General features: G+C 39.1%; 1 protein-coding gene and 1 long non-coding RNA gene across 2 annotated transcripts in view; one reads left to right on the top strand and one right to left on the bottom strand.

Moving 5' to 3' along the window:
- The window catches only part of mcoln2 (mucolipin 2), a 59510-nt gene extending 48697 nt beyond the window's left edge, over positions 1 to 10813 (bottom strand). The window contains 7 exon segments of the mRNA XM_034179919.1: positions 1083 to 1138; positions 1141 to 1178; positions 1261 to 1339; positions 1476 to 1632; positions 6327 to 6500; positions 7123 to 7276; positions 10675 to 10813. Coding sequence (XP_034035810.1) covers positions 1083 to 1138; positions 1141 to 1178; positions 1261 to 1339; positions 1476 to 1632; positions 6327 to 6500; positions 7123 to 7276; positions 10675 to 10718 — 702 coding nt within the window. The 5' untranslated portion in view covers positions 10719 to 10813.
- LOC117518696 overlaps positions 1 to 14993 on the top strand; it is a 28129-nt gene that overhangs the window by 12974 nt on the left and 162 nt on the right. The gene's annotated exons all lie outside the window — the stretch shown is intronic.

The raw sequence follows: 14993 nt of genomic DNA, 5'->3' as shown, positions 1-14993 counted from the left end.
CACAGCACAATGCCACAGATGTCGCAAGATTTGAGGGAGCGTGCAGTTGGCATGCTGACAGCAGGAATGTCAACCAGAGCTCTTGCTCGTGTATTGAATGTTCATGTCTCTACCATAAGCCGTCTCCAAAGTCGTTTCAGAGAATTTGGCAGTACATCCAACCAGCCTCACAACCGCAGACCAAGTGTAACCACACCAGCCCAGGACCTCCACATCCAGCATGTTCACCTCCAAGATCGTCTGAGACCAGCCACTCGGACAGCTGCTGAAACAATCGGTTTGCATAACCAAAGAATTTCTGCACAAACTGTCAGAAACCATCTCAGGGAAGCTCATCTGCATGCTCGTCGTCCTCATCGGGGTCTCGACCTGACTCCAGTTTGTCATCGTAACCGACTTGAGTGGGCAAATGCTCACATTCGCTGGCGTTTGGCACGTTGGAGAGGTGTTCTCTTCACGGATGATGTGAAGGAGATGTGTTGCACTGCATGAGGCAAATGGTGGTCACACCAGATACTGACTGGTATCCCCCCCCAATAAAACAAAACTTCACCTTTCAGAGTGGCCTTTTATTGTGGACAGTCTAAGGCACACCTGTGCACTAATCATGGTGTCTAATCAGCATCTTGGTATGGCACACTGTGAGGTGGGATGGATTATCTCAGCAAAGGAGAAGTGCTCACTATCACAGATTTAGACTGGTTTTGTGACAATATTGACGGAAATGGTCATATTGTGTATGTGGAAAAAGGTTAGATCTTTGAGTCATCTCATACAAAATGGGAGCAAAACCAAAAGTGTTGCGTTTATATTTTTGTTGAGTATATATTTAGCATACATGACAATTAAAAGAAAAAATTATAATAATGAAAAATAATAAAGCACAAGAACTTTTCCAACAAGCACAAAACAGAGTTTACCTGCCTAATGCCTGACAATATTCTGCTGCGTTCTAAAAGTTTTAACAGTCTCAAGTCTGTTCAAATTTTCCAGGTTGGCTCTAAGTGCTCACCTGGTTTGCACTTGACTGGCCTATTTCACCTCATTCATAGAAAGTTCAGTGGTAAATTGTTGGTTCATACCGTGATATAGAAAGTGTAGCAATCAGGCAGCTCTCGAGTACGCACTGTCTGCAGGTGATTCCTTTCAGTTGTGAGGTCAGCTTGATGTAAACAAGCCTAAAGAGTACACAGTTTTTTAGTGGATGTTAAGAAAACAAAAAAAAGTAAATATGCCAGTCATACTGGTGACAGTGTGTACCTGTAAAAGTCCAGATCAAAAAATGATGAATTCTGGGTTCTCCACAGGTTTGCAGTTTTTGGATCATGTGACATACAAACTAAGAAGATAGATGAAAAGGGCAAAAAAAAAAAAAAAAAAGACAAAAATAAAAAGGAGATCTACACATCTTCGTGCCCAATAATTCTTTTAATAAAAATTGCCAAATGTAATTATCATTGTCCTCCTCCTCTGACCTTTTTCCAGCTGTGCATCAATATCGTAGAACTCATCTGAAGGCTCCACAGTGCCTCTTTTATAGTACGTCTTACAGATGACAAGGGGCAGAAACTTCCCATCTTCACCTTTAGCATAGCTGATCGGACCCACCGAGAGCCGGCCCAGCTGGCTGTACTGTAACGTAATAACACAGAGGTCCAAAGTGCCACTTAAAAATAAAAACTCCTACTGTACCTTTGAGGGAAGGTTCAATAAAATACAACAAAAACAATAAACCAGTCAGTTGATTCAAAAAGATTAAAAGCAGAAGAGCACTCATGCACATACGTATTTATCTGTAGTGAACTGAGATGAAGAGCGTGTGGTGTCACTGTTTAGGTAGAGTACAAATAACATGGAAATCAATGGAATACAGTGGGGCAAAAAAAGTATTTAGTCAGTTCCTGATTGTGCAAGTTCTCACACTTAGAAAGATGAGAGACGACTGTAATTTTCATCATAGGTACACTTCAACTATGAGAGACAAAATGAGAAAAAAAAAAAAATCCAGGAAATCACATTGTAGGATTTTTAAAGAATTTATTTGTAAATTATGGTGGAAAATAAATATTTGGTCACCCACAAACAAGCAAGATTTCTGGCTCTCACAGACCTGTAACTTCTTCTTTAAGACGCTCTTCTGTCCTCCACCTGTTACCTGTATTAATGGCATCTGTTGGAACTATAAAAGACACCTGTCCACAGCCTCAAACAGTCAGACTCCAAACTAAACCATGGCCAAGACCAAAGAGCTGTCGAAGGACACCAGGAAGAACATTGTACACCTGCACCAGGCTGGGAAGAGTGAATCTACAATCGGCAAGCCGGTTGGTGTGAATAAATCAACTGTGGGAGAAATTGTAAGAAAATGGAAGACATACAAGACCATTGATAATCTCCCTCGATCTGGGGCTCCACGCAAGATGTCATCCCGTGGGGTCAAAATGATCATGAGAACGGTGAGCAAAAATCCCAGAACTACACGGTGGGACCTGATGAATGACCTACAGAGAGCTGGGACCAAAGTAACAAAGGCTACTCACTATGCAGAGAGGGACTCAAATCCTGCAGTGCCAGGCATGTCCCCTGCTTAAGCCAGTACATGTCCAGGCCCGTCTGAAGTTTGCCAGAGAGCATATGGATGATCCAGAAGCGGACTGGGAGAATATCATGTGGTCAGATGAAACCAAAATAGAACTTTTTGGTAAAAACTCAACTTGTCATGTTTGGAGGAAGAAGAATGCTGAGTTGAATTCCAAGAACACCATACCTACTGTGAAGAATGGGGGTGGAAACATCATGCTTTGGGGATGTTTTTTTGCAAAGGGGACAGGACGACTGATCTGTTTTAAGGGAAGAATGAACGGGCCATGTATTGTGAGATTTTAAGATAAAACCTCCTTCCATCAGTGAGAGCACTGAAGATGCAACGTAGCTGGATCTTCCAGCATGACAATGATCCCAAACACACTGCTCGGGCAGCGAAGGAGTGGCTCTGTAAAAAGCATTTCAAGGTCTTGGAGTGGCCTAGCCAGTCTCTAGACCACAACCCCATAGAAAATTTGTTGAGGGAGTTGAAAATCCATGTTCCCCAGTGACAGCCCCAAAACATCACTGCTCTAGAGGAGATCTGCAAGGAGGAACAGGCCAAAATACCAGCTACAGTGTGTGCAAACCTGGTGAAGACTTACAGGAAATGTTTGACCTCTGTCGTTATGTTACAAAGTATTGAGTTGAACTTTTTTATTGACCAAATACTTATTTTCCACCACAATTTACATATAAATTCTTTAAAAATTCTACAATATGATTTCCTGGATTTTTTTTCTCATTTTGTCTCTCACAGTTGAAGTGTACCTATGTTGAAAGTTACTGACCTCTCTCATCTTTCTAAGTAGGAGAACTTGCACAATCAGGGGCTGACTAAATACTTTTTTGCCCCACTGTATGTTATTAAAGGTGTTAATGAAAATACTCAGAGCTGCATTTCACAATCTCTTCTGTGACATAAGCTCCAACTACCCACACATGTTCATGGAAATCCCGCATGTCTTTTGGTAATATCCAGGGGTGGGCTCAGTAATATCCATGGTGGGTCAAAATACATAGAACACTGCCATCTAGTTGATGGGAGTGTGACTAGCGACCAACTATCACATGGTCGCTATTCGTGGCACTGAATCACACTTAAACAGAATTTTCAGTTTTGCAAATACCTTTTTTAATAAATGAAAAAAAAAAAACATAAAATAAACATAAAATAAACAAACATAAAATAAACAAAACCAACCAGTGATGAGAGAGGCTCATTTTCCCATAATGCCTTTTGGCATCCGTGTGTGTTAATGCTCAAACGTTCAGAATTAGCACATTACTACTTTACATCTAAAAGATGTGTGTGATATTTTCACTTTGTAAAAATGATAGAGTTGACATTAATGTCGATAAACTGTCCAGAATTACTTTGGTTTATAAATCAAACCAGAAAATTGCTTTGCTTTTGATGTCTTCTGCCACACATCTTGGGCACTGTATGTCAAATGTAAATGCCTTTTTTGTAGCAGCCTGGCAGCCAGGCCCCTTCTGCTGGGGTAGGGTTGAGCTCAGTTCCTCACAGCTGCCTGACTGCTGCAAAGCTCGTAACAGACAAGAACTAACGTAAGATTTTAGGATTTACAAACGTTTTGACCGTTCGGCTTTACCAACTATGCCAGCAAAAAATATTAGCGGAATAAAAGGTTAGCGGAACTAAGTTTAGCAGAAGCTAACTGGTCTGCTGATGGTTTTTGAAGTTAGACGAAAAGCTAATCCGCTAACAAAAAAGTTAGCTTTGCTAATTAGATTACATTACAAAAAAGACTAAATAATTAACCGATTATCAAAATAATTGTAGATTAACGAAATAATCGATTAATTGTTGCAGCTGGAGCAACAGAAACAAATGCCCTTGGTGAAGGCAGTCAATCAAAAAATAATTGACAGTTTATTTTTGACAATGAAAATAATTGTTAGTTGTAGCCTAGTAGAATAAATCACAGTGTACAACCCCTGGCAATAATTATGGAATCACCGGCCTCGGAGGATGTTCATTCAGTTGTTTAATTTTGTAGAAAAAAAGCAGATCACAGACATGACACAAAACTAAAGTCATTTCAAATGGCAACTTTCTGGCTTTAAGAAACACTATAAGAAATCAAGAAAAAAAAATTGTGGCAGTCAGTAACGGTTACTTTTTTAGACCAAGCAGAGGGAAAAAAATATGGACTCACTCAATTCTGAGGAATAAATTATGGAATCACCCTGTAAATTTTCATCCCCAAAACTAACACCTGCATCAAATCAGATCTGCTCGTTAGTCTGCATCTAAAAAGGAGTGATCACACCTTGGAGAGCTGTTGCACCAAGTGGACTGACATGAATCATGGCTCCATCACGAGAGATGTCAATTGAAACAAAGGAGAGGATGATCAAACTCTTAAAAGAGGGTAAATCATCATGCAATGTTGCAAAAGATGTTGGTTGTTCACAGTCAGCTGTGTCTAAACTCTGGGACAAATACAACCAACATGGGAAGGTTGTTAAACGCAAACATACTGGTAGACCAAGGAAGACAAAGCGTCAAGACAGAAAACTTAAAGCAATATGTCTCAAAAATCGAAAATGCACAACAAAACAAATGAGGAATGAATGGGAGGAAACTGGAGTCAATGTCTGTGACCGAACTGTAAGAAACCGCCTAAAGGAAATGGGATTTACATACAGAAAAGCTAAACGAAAGCCATCATTAACATTTAAAACAGAAAAAAAACAAGGTTACAATGGGCTAAGGAAAAGCAATCGTGGACTGTGGATGACTGGATGAAAATCATATTCAGTGATGAATCTCGAATCTGCATTGGGCAAGGTGATGATGCTGGAACTTTTGATGGTGCCGTTCCAATGAGATTTATAAAGATGACTGCCTGAAGAGAACATGTAAATTTCCACAGTCATTGATGATATGGGGCTGCATGTCAGGTAAAGGCACTGGGGAGATGGCTGTCATTACATCATCAATAAATGCACAAGTTTACGTTGATATTTTGGACACTTTTCTTATCCCATCAATTGAAAGGATGTTTGGGGATGATGAAATCATTTTCAAGATGATAATGCATCTTGCCATAGAGCAAAAACTGTGAAAACATTCCTTGCAAAAAGACACATAGGGTCAATGTCATGGCCTGCAAATAGTCCGGATCTTAATCCAATTGAAAATCTTTGGTGGAAGTTGAAGAAAATGGTCCATGACAAGGCTCCAACCTGCAAAGCTGATCTGGCAACAGCAATCAGAGAAAGTTGGAGCCAGATTGATGAAGAGTACTGTTTGTCACTCATTAAGTCCATGCCTCAGAGACTGCAAGCTGTTATAAAGCCAGAGGTGGTGCAACAAAGTACTAGTGATGTGTTGAAGAGTTCTTTGTTTTTCATGATCCATAATTTTTTCCTCAATTGAGTGATTCCATATTTTTTTCCCCTCTGCTTGGTCTAAAAAAGTAACCGTTACTGACTGCCACAATTTTTTTTCCTGATTTCTTATAGTGTTTCTTAAAGCCAGAAAGTTGCCATTTGAAATGACTTTAGTTTTGTGTCATGTCTGTGATCTGCTTTTTTTCTATAAAATTAAACAACTGAATGAACATCCTCCGAGGCCGGCGATTTCATAATTTTTGCCAGGTGTTGTAGATTATAGACTTACTGAACATACATACATTTAAAAAAAAAAAATAAATAATCAAGAGAGATAGATATTGTCATTACAACAAGTGCAACAAGTGTTGAGGTATTACCTGATCCAGGACATAAAACAGACTGTTGTGTACACCTTGTTGGGTGTAGACAGACATGCTGTAGTCATCCTCATCTACCCCGCTGTAGCCCTTAAGGAAAAGATTCTTGAAGGCCATGGTGTTCTCCTCCTTATACGACACTACCAGTTGGTTGTTGAGGCCGAACAGAATGAGCTGCAGAGGAATCAAGAAGGAAATTCTACATGATCACTGGTGCTATAAGAATGCATGAATAAGGACAGCAAGGTTCAGATCTACAAATGGAGTTCATTTACGCAGGCGATTAAGATGTTTTGAGCCTGACCCAGAAAAAGTAGCCCATGGTTCTTCATCTTTTGATTTTGAGAAACCAACACTTCTCAACAATTGCACCCAGTGAGTCAAATCTTCACACATTCTCAAGAAATGTTGGTTTCTCAGAATACAAAAGATGAAGACCAATACCCTACTTTTTCTGGGTCAGGCTCAAAACGTCTCAATTGCCCCTCATAAGTGATATCATTGTACCAACACAAATTCAGTCATGTGCTTAAATATCCAAATCAGGTTCTCTGTGCAGGGATTATAGCACTTTCCCTTCTGAGGGGCAAATAGTAAATGGACAATCATTGCATGTTGGAGGCATATTAATTGTAATTCTAATCCAACTACATTTTTTCCACAAGTCTGATTGGTTAAGCGTGTCAGAAACTCTTATTTGCGACCGTATAACCAGTGTAAACGTCTGCAAATCATCAGACACAACAGGGTTATTCCCTGATTATTTATTAAGATGCATTAAAGCCACTGGACATACTTGTGTTGTGATCATGACAATTTTCAGAATTTGCACTCCCAGTTTCCAGGGCATCTGGTGGCGGGTTCTGTACTTCTCACAGGGACTCATGAAGTAGTATCTCAGGTCATCTCTGAGACTCTCTTCTTTGACAATCTCCTGAGTCAAGATTGAGCTATAATAAAAGAATAAAACAAGGTGTGAAATTTCTGCTACAATTTGTCAGAAGGCACATAGGTGACTCAAGCCTAGGTTTGATCTGTTATGACTGGTGATGCAACAGACAAAAACTGCAGTTTTCAGAGACTTGGGTAAGGCGCATCGCTTGCATTGTGACAGAATGTCAGCTATGATCTTTTGTCATGCTTATCCAGGCATAATCCAACACATGACTGCATCACTGTTGAGGATCCCAGTGGATGCAGAAGGCCAATTGGGGGGGGGCATGTTTCACCTAGCTGCAGCTGACAGATGGCTACATTGAACAGGTGGGGATGAACATGTTATCTGCATAGGTAGTTGCCATCCAGACAACTACCTATGCAACTACCGTGGTGTGGTGGGTGCACTGCAGATATATATATATATACACACACACACACACACGGTCTGTTAGAAAAGTATCGGACCTTTTTATTTTCTTGCAAAAACCTGATGGATTTGAATCACGTGTGCTTGCATAAGCCAACCTTGAACCTTCGTGTGCATGTGTGAACTTTTTCACGCCTGTCGATTGCATCATTTTCTGGTAAGCAGCCTTTGTGTGGGACGTGTGCAGTGCACTCGGCGGATTTTCATTTCAAGACGTGTGTGTGTGTGTGTATATATATATATACACACACACACACACACACACACACACACCACACACACACACACACACACCACACACACACACACACACACACACACACACACACACACCTCATATACTTCATAAAATGTAAAGGTTCTGATTTTAACACTTAAAGCTGGAAACAGCAGTTGCAGATGGTATTTCATGAGGTAAAGTGCTCCATACAGGATGTCCAGAGTGACTAAGTACACTTTTACTTGCTGGTGACTTTAGCTACTTGGGGTAATTTTTAATTATGTTTATGAACTAATTTTCAAGACCTACTGAGGATGAGCCTCTCAGGTCCTTGGTAGGAGATACCACTGGAAACACTGCATGTGACAAATGTATGGCAGATTTCAATAGTCAGTGTAATATGTTTTTTTGTGGCTTTTAAAAATGCTAACTCATCAGAAATGAGTTGTTTCACAAGTATTGTACTTCATTTTATTCTTCCAATTCCTCCTTTGTACTCAAATGAAATTGAAACCGTTTATTGTACTTGGAGAAAGGCTATACGTAAAGTCTGGCATGTGCCATATACCACACATTGTAATATTTTTGACATATTTTACAAATTGTTTGAGTACTGAGCTTTATTCTACAGTGTTGTATACTCGTAAAATTAATTGATAAGACGCGTAATAGTGATAACAATGTTGCAAGTATAATTATCAATATGGGCCTTTTAGGCTCCCATTCCGTAATTGGCGACAACACGATATATTTAGTACAAATATCAAATATGGTTTGTGCCTTTTGGCAGCATAATTTTGATGAAGAGGTATTCAGACTTGCACAACAAATTACAGAAATGAGTGCAATGAGAGATAATAGAGGCAAATTTGCTCAAGAATGTACGGTTATAATTACACAACTGTATACTGGGTAAAAGCCTGGTGCTGTTTTTAACGTCATCTATTTGTGTTTTATTTATTGTACAACTTTGTTTTAAAAAGTTTGTGAATGAAGAAATACAAACTACATGTGTAGCCTACTCTATAATGTTTATAAATGTCATATTTATTGAAGAAGACAGTTAAGCACTAGACATTTTTTTTCTATGTGCACATCATTTTGGCGCACACAGTGCATCCACCAACATCCCCCAGTGAAGGAAGTGGTAAGATGTTTGCCCTTGGCTTCAGTTGACCACATACAGTATTAGCGACTGTATCCAGAGATCGCGACGTAATCACTTACATTAGATGAACCACAGAGTTACATATAGGAAAGCTTTTGTGTATATATCTTTATGAGATGAACATATCACCAAATCACGCAACAAGGGGATCTCCTCCAGTCCCCGAAGACACAAGTGCCAGCGACTTAGGCCTAGCGGTAACCAGATGGGGCCATAAACTAACCCAAACAGTGAAAATTCTCTTGGTTTGCACATGCACTGTGCCAAACACTAATAATAAACATGATTAGTGTCACCTTTAATACCTCTTATGAGAAATAAGTTGTCATGCGATGTAACAATGTTCAGTAATCACATCTCTTAGATCTGTAAGCAAGTTCACAAAATTATACCCTCCACTCTGAAACACCCAGTGTTTATGTATCCCGTAACAGCGGGAGAAATTTTTTTGTGATGAAATACCTGAACTAAACTGATCTCTGCACGTTATCAAATGACAAATGCAATGCCATTTGTCTTTCAGTTGTTCAAGGGCACTACAGTGCATCCAGTACATATCTGCACTGGGATCTGGCACAAGTTTTGTATGTCTTCTGAGATCTGATGGGATCAGGTGCACACACACCAAATTCCAAACATTTCCCTCTTTAAGATGTTAGACCAGAATTATTTTCTTTTATGCACATCTTCAGACGCTTTGCTACCATAGTATATGAATGGTAGAACTTCCCCATAGAGTTCTACCTTTGCATGACATTTCATTGAGTTCATACGGTCTCATGGACAGACAGACGGGGTTATTCTTATAACCAAAATGAAGAAAAACAATTTGATTGCAGGGTTATCGGTATCTCTAGTAATTCCCACAGAAGACTTGTACTTCTCTAAGCCTTATTATTACCAAACTGAGTTAGTTCTAATGTCTGCTCTGGAAGTTTATGGTTTAAAAAAAAAAAGATGTCATGGACAAAAAAAAAAAAATTGTCCTTTTGTGGTCGAATTATTTAAAGATGTCACATTCTCTAAGCAGTCCTTCCTTTTCTGTTTGTGAGGATAAGCAGCAGCTCCTTTCCATTTAAAGTGACAGACACGAACACGAGCCGTTTTCTATTTTTTTGTCGATGCTCCCAATCTTCATTGCAAACTGCTTTTAAGGATGATTTACAATAAATAAATACATTTTTAAGAAGTTTTTTTTCCCCCCCATCATGTTATCATGACACCAACAGGAGGAAGAAGGGGGGAAAAAAGCAGAAGTAAAACAGTGATAAACAGTTAATGAAAATTTACTTGTGCATTTTTTCCACGTCTTTTTATTTTAGTCCTATTTCACAGAATGAACTATGTGCTGTGTATATTCATTGTCTGTGTGCTGTCTGGTTATTTATTAGCTCAGTACACTTTCAACATTAACTCACAAACTCAGGAAAGTTAACACATTTTTAATATTACAATAACGACTAGGACATTTTACTAAGAAATGACTCGTTTAAAAGACGAGGCTTGGCAGCTATTTCAAAATAAACACTTTTAAGAATCATTTTTCAAAGACCTTTGGCCGAATCCTATTCTTAAAAACAAGTAATAAACTCACCTGACTGAGTCTCTCTTATTTAGATATCGAACCAGTAATTCCATAATTACCAACACAGGAGAACCACTTAAGAGTTATCTTTAAAAAATAAAATAAACTTTGTTCGGCCTCAACGCTGCGTGTGACCACGCAGCCTGGCGTCAGCCATCAGGAAATGACTTTCAGGCGGTGCTTTGGTTCCCAACACGTGGTCTGCGGACCAACAGTAACCCAGAGATGTAGCAGTTTAAAAACAAGTGTGCACATCTGGGCTTGTTAATTACAGGAGAGGAAGTTAACAGATCAGTCTTTTGGGTTTTCGATTTTTAGGACTGCAGCTAGATTTAAAACTGGGCCAACAGCTGTCCAAGATCCTTTTTTTTTAACTTTAAGAATAAATATATGCTGGAGTGAGAGGTAGGGGAAGCCGGGGCACAGTGGATCAGAAATGTTTTGTGGCAGCATAAACACATTATGCATAGGTTTAGGTAATTCTGTTGTGGATTTAATACAGCAAGTTATTGTTTATAAGGGGGAGGTGATGGTCTAGTGGTTAAGGTGTTGAGCTTGAGACCTCAGTTCAATCCCCGCCTTACTGGAAAATCACTAAGGGCCTTGGGCAAGGTCCTTTAAATCCCCTATTGCTCCCAGTGTGTAGTGAGCACCCTGACATCGGGGTGAATGTGAGGCATAATTGTAAAGCACTTTGAGCGTCTGGTGCAGATGGAAAAGCGCTATATAAATGCAGTCCATTTACCATTTATAAGGCTGTGTTATTTATGTCTCCCCACGTGTAATTTACAGGTGTTTAAATTAATTTGAAATTTTTGATTCACTGTGCCCCGGACACTAATTCACGGTGCACAGTGAATGAGTGTCCGGGGCACAGTGAATCAACTCGAATATAATGAAAAAAACACGATTATAAAGGATTTCTTCAAAATTATTAAATATAGCTGATGCATATACAAACTATAATCAGCAAAACCAGCTGTCCTATGTATTGATATAACTAACTACTGATATAAATGTCATAATTTTCTGTTTCAAACGTCAAAACGTTGTTTATAAACAAATCATAGAAATATTTCATGGAAAAATAAATGTATGAGCTTCAATAAGTAATATTGCCATCCACTTGACACTGGGGCTTAGTAAATCACTTTCTAGACTGATTTCACTGTGCCCCGGGTGCATGTGACACACAAGTCCTGTTATCAAATAGCTGATAGTCTGGAGAAGACATAACACATGCCCCATGAGTTGGACAGGGTAGTCTAAATACTTTTTTGGGCTACCTTTCTGCTGTTGTGAGAAATAAATACAAAGACACTGACATCCACAAAATTTACTTTGGAAAAAAAACTTCACTTGCCTTAATTATCCAAAACAAAACACTATTTATAAGGGGATGTCGTTCTGCATAAAAGTGGCATAACTGCCTGCAAATATATATGTAGTTTTGCAGATATAGCTACTGATTCCTGTGCCCCCCAGTTTTTTCCCCTACATACAGATTGAAGAAGGTCTGAGAACACGCAAATGTAATTAAGTAAATTTTACAATTTTTTTGATGAGATGGTCAGAAGCGAATTATTGCATGGGCTCGTCTGGGGTGAAATCCAGGAGCCTCAAATCACATCAGCCCACACATTTTCTCCACATAAACATCAGCACGACCATCACCCATAATATATAAAAAAAAAAAAAATCATTCATGCAACTCTCAACTACTTCATAATAAATGTTAATACCATAACTCTGCAAACAGTAATGTGTTGTTTGATGAGAAACAGAAGCGTCTGAGGACCCACAATTATTTTATTTATAGTACAGCAGAAACTTAAAATCATGTACATTTTGGAGCCCTACCAGAAGTACATGTTTCAGTCAAATAGATGTGTTCAAGTTTGTAAAGTGACTGGAAAGGCTCTTCTCAGTATTTTTCTCTGCACAAAAGAAGGCATCAGATGTATGAAGGGGTTTTGAAGGCAACCAGCTAATATTTAAATTTTGCTTAAACATCGGCATGTGATATTGATGTTAGAGATCTGATACATTTGTCTAGCTGGAGAAGAGCAGAGGTTGATGACAACACCTGCTTGGTAGGAACATTCCTCAGGTAAGTGTCTCCTGGAGGTACTACTTTAGGAGCAGATTGGTCAAAACTGTCAAAACTATAGTCCAAAAAAAAAAAAAACCCACACTGTCCCTATCTCTGTAACCAATTGGGTTGAAGCGATCAAAACTTATAATTGATCAGCTTTGTCATTACTTGATATAAATAGCACCATGATAGCATGCATCCCTACAGACATAAAAATACATTTTATTTTTCATTTTGCCCCAAATACAAAACCACAGTGAAGACATCTGGCAGCAAGTGGTGGTCTAATGTGTATTTACATTTTTGTACATATTTTTATTACATATGAACACAAAATAATGTTATGTTAAGTACATACACAGAGGAGGTTATCAAAACAGGATTTTTTTTCCCCCAGACAGATTTTAATGTTTTGTTTCATAAACAAAAAACCACAACATAAATAAATGTGGTTCCATGTCATGAATAAGACGTTAGTATGCACAAATACACTCTATGCTATGCACATCCTGATTTGAGGTAAGACGAGAAAGGCATTAAAAAAATCCCCAATTTTAGTCAAAACATAAAGCCTTAATCAAACATGGCCAGCTTACCAATGCCAATTATGAGACGCACACACGCAGGTCAGGTATCTGAACAACGTCACAATAAAGAATAAATCCCTGTTATTTAACACTATTACAGTAAAACTGGTCTCCCACTGCCAATTTTTGAAACTCGATTGTGTACTTTTTGGATAAAAAAAAAAAAAAAAAAAAAAACAGACTCAATTGGGTCATGGAAATGCGTAATCTGTGGTAATCGCAGCATTGTAGAACGTCGTAACCAATCAGTAAGGTCTTGAGGATGTTCAAAAACATTCCTGACTTCAGGATAAATTGTGATCCACAGAAGTGAATAACTGGATGTAATCTGTGCAGACTGGGAGGGGTGGGGGGTATGCATCTTTTATTGTAACTTGACAGATGGCTTTGGTTCTTTCTCATTAGGGGCATTTTGAATAAATCACTGCTGCTTTGAATGTGGATTTCGAAAGGCTAAATTAATATATATTGCAGACTGTAAAGAACAGTGAGCACTTCCTTTGACCAGAACAGGCAACAATCATGCACAGCAGTGTGCAGTGCCTGTACATTGGGGGGGATTAGCACAGCTCAGTTGGACACACAGCAACTCCAAGCCTGAAGTGCACGGTTATGCTTATCACTTGGGCAAAAACATCACAGAGGTTAGCACTTAGGCTAGGCACATAGTAGTGGTGGCATCCTGCTACTGGTGTCGCAGACCAAACGGTCCATCCTGCTTCACTGCGCATGCATCATTAGCCACGGTTCACAGATGACACCTAGTTCTACTTAAAACTGCACTCCAGTCATCATCTATTTCAGCGACAGATATTTGAAGCTTTTGTACAACAATCATTTCCACATAAATTCGGCATTATTTCATCATAAAAGTTAGAGGAAGCGATGAGAGCACCATGGCTAAACAAACTTGTAGCTGATGCCCTCACTGCACGTCGGTCATTTCAAAGCGTCACGTGATTTTGAAGAGTTTCTGCTTAAAACAGCCTCATTTCTGCTTTAAACTGACTTCAGAATGATTTAAGAGGTTTTACCTTGTCAATCGCTTTGGGTAAAGTGACTTCGTCTCAGACATGATGCTGTGGCCCAAAATGATGCATGTGCATTGAAGCAAGGCGGACTGATTTTTAGGGGGGTACCATTCAGTCTGCGGCACCGGACTGCACACACCATGTGCCTATTTTATTTTTCAGATAGGTTTGTTTTGTCAGTGCTGCTTGAAATAAATAATTTCTGCTTGAATGTAGATTTGACTGCTCAGTTACTTTGATGCCAGGCTACAATGTAAACTAAACTTAAAATACAGTGCAGATTCTGTGATTTGTTAAGCTAGTGGCAGGTGATTTCTTGCTGTGCAGCAAAAATGACCAGACTGTGGCAGTGGAGCACAGTAGTCCGTGTGCAAAGTGGTACGTTCAAAGACTCATTGGTTGCTGAACTGTAAATCTCCTTTGGATATATAATATACATCCATAATACCATTAAAAGCAGTTGTCAGATCTTAATAGATACATTTTACCTGTGTGGATGAGAGATGTTATAACCACAGTGTGTTGTAACCACAATGTCCAGAAGCTCCCTTGGCACGGGGCTGCATTCAGTATCGCTTGTAATCAGCACTAAACTTTAAACCACTAATGCAATGA

Source organism: Thalassophryne amazonica, chromosome 10 (genome assembly GCF_902500255.1).
Source record: "Thalassophryne amazonica chromosome 10, fThaAma1.1, whole genome shotgun sequence".
NCBI lineage: Eukaryota > Metazoa > Chordata > Actinopteri > Batrachoidiformes > Batrachoididae > Thalassophryne > Thalassophryne amazonica.
This window is presented reverse-complemented; position numbering and strand designations above follow the sequence as displayed.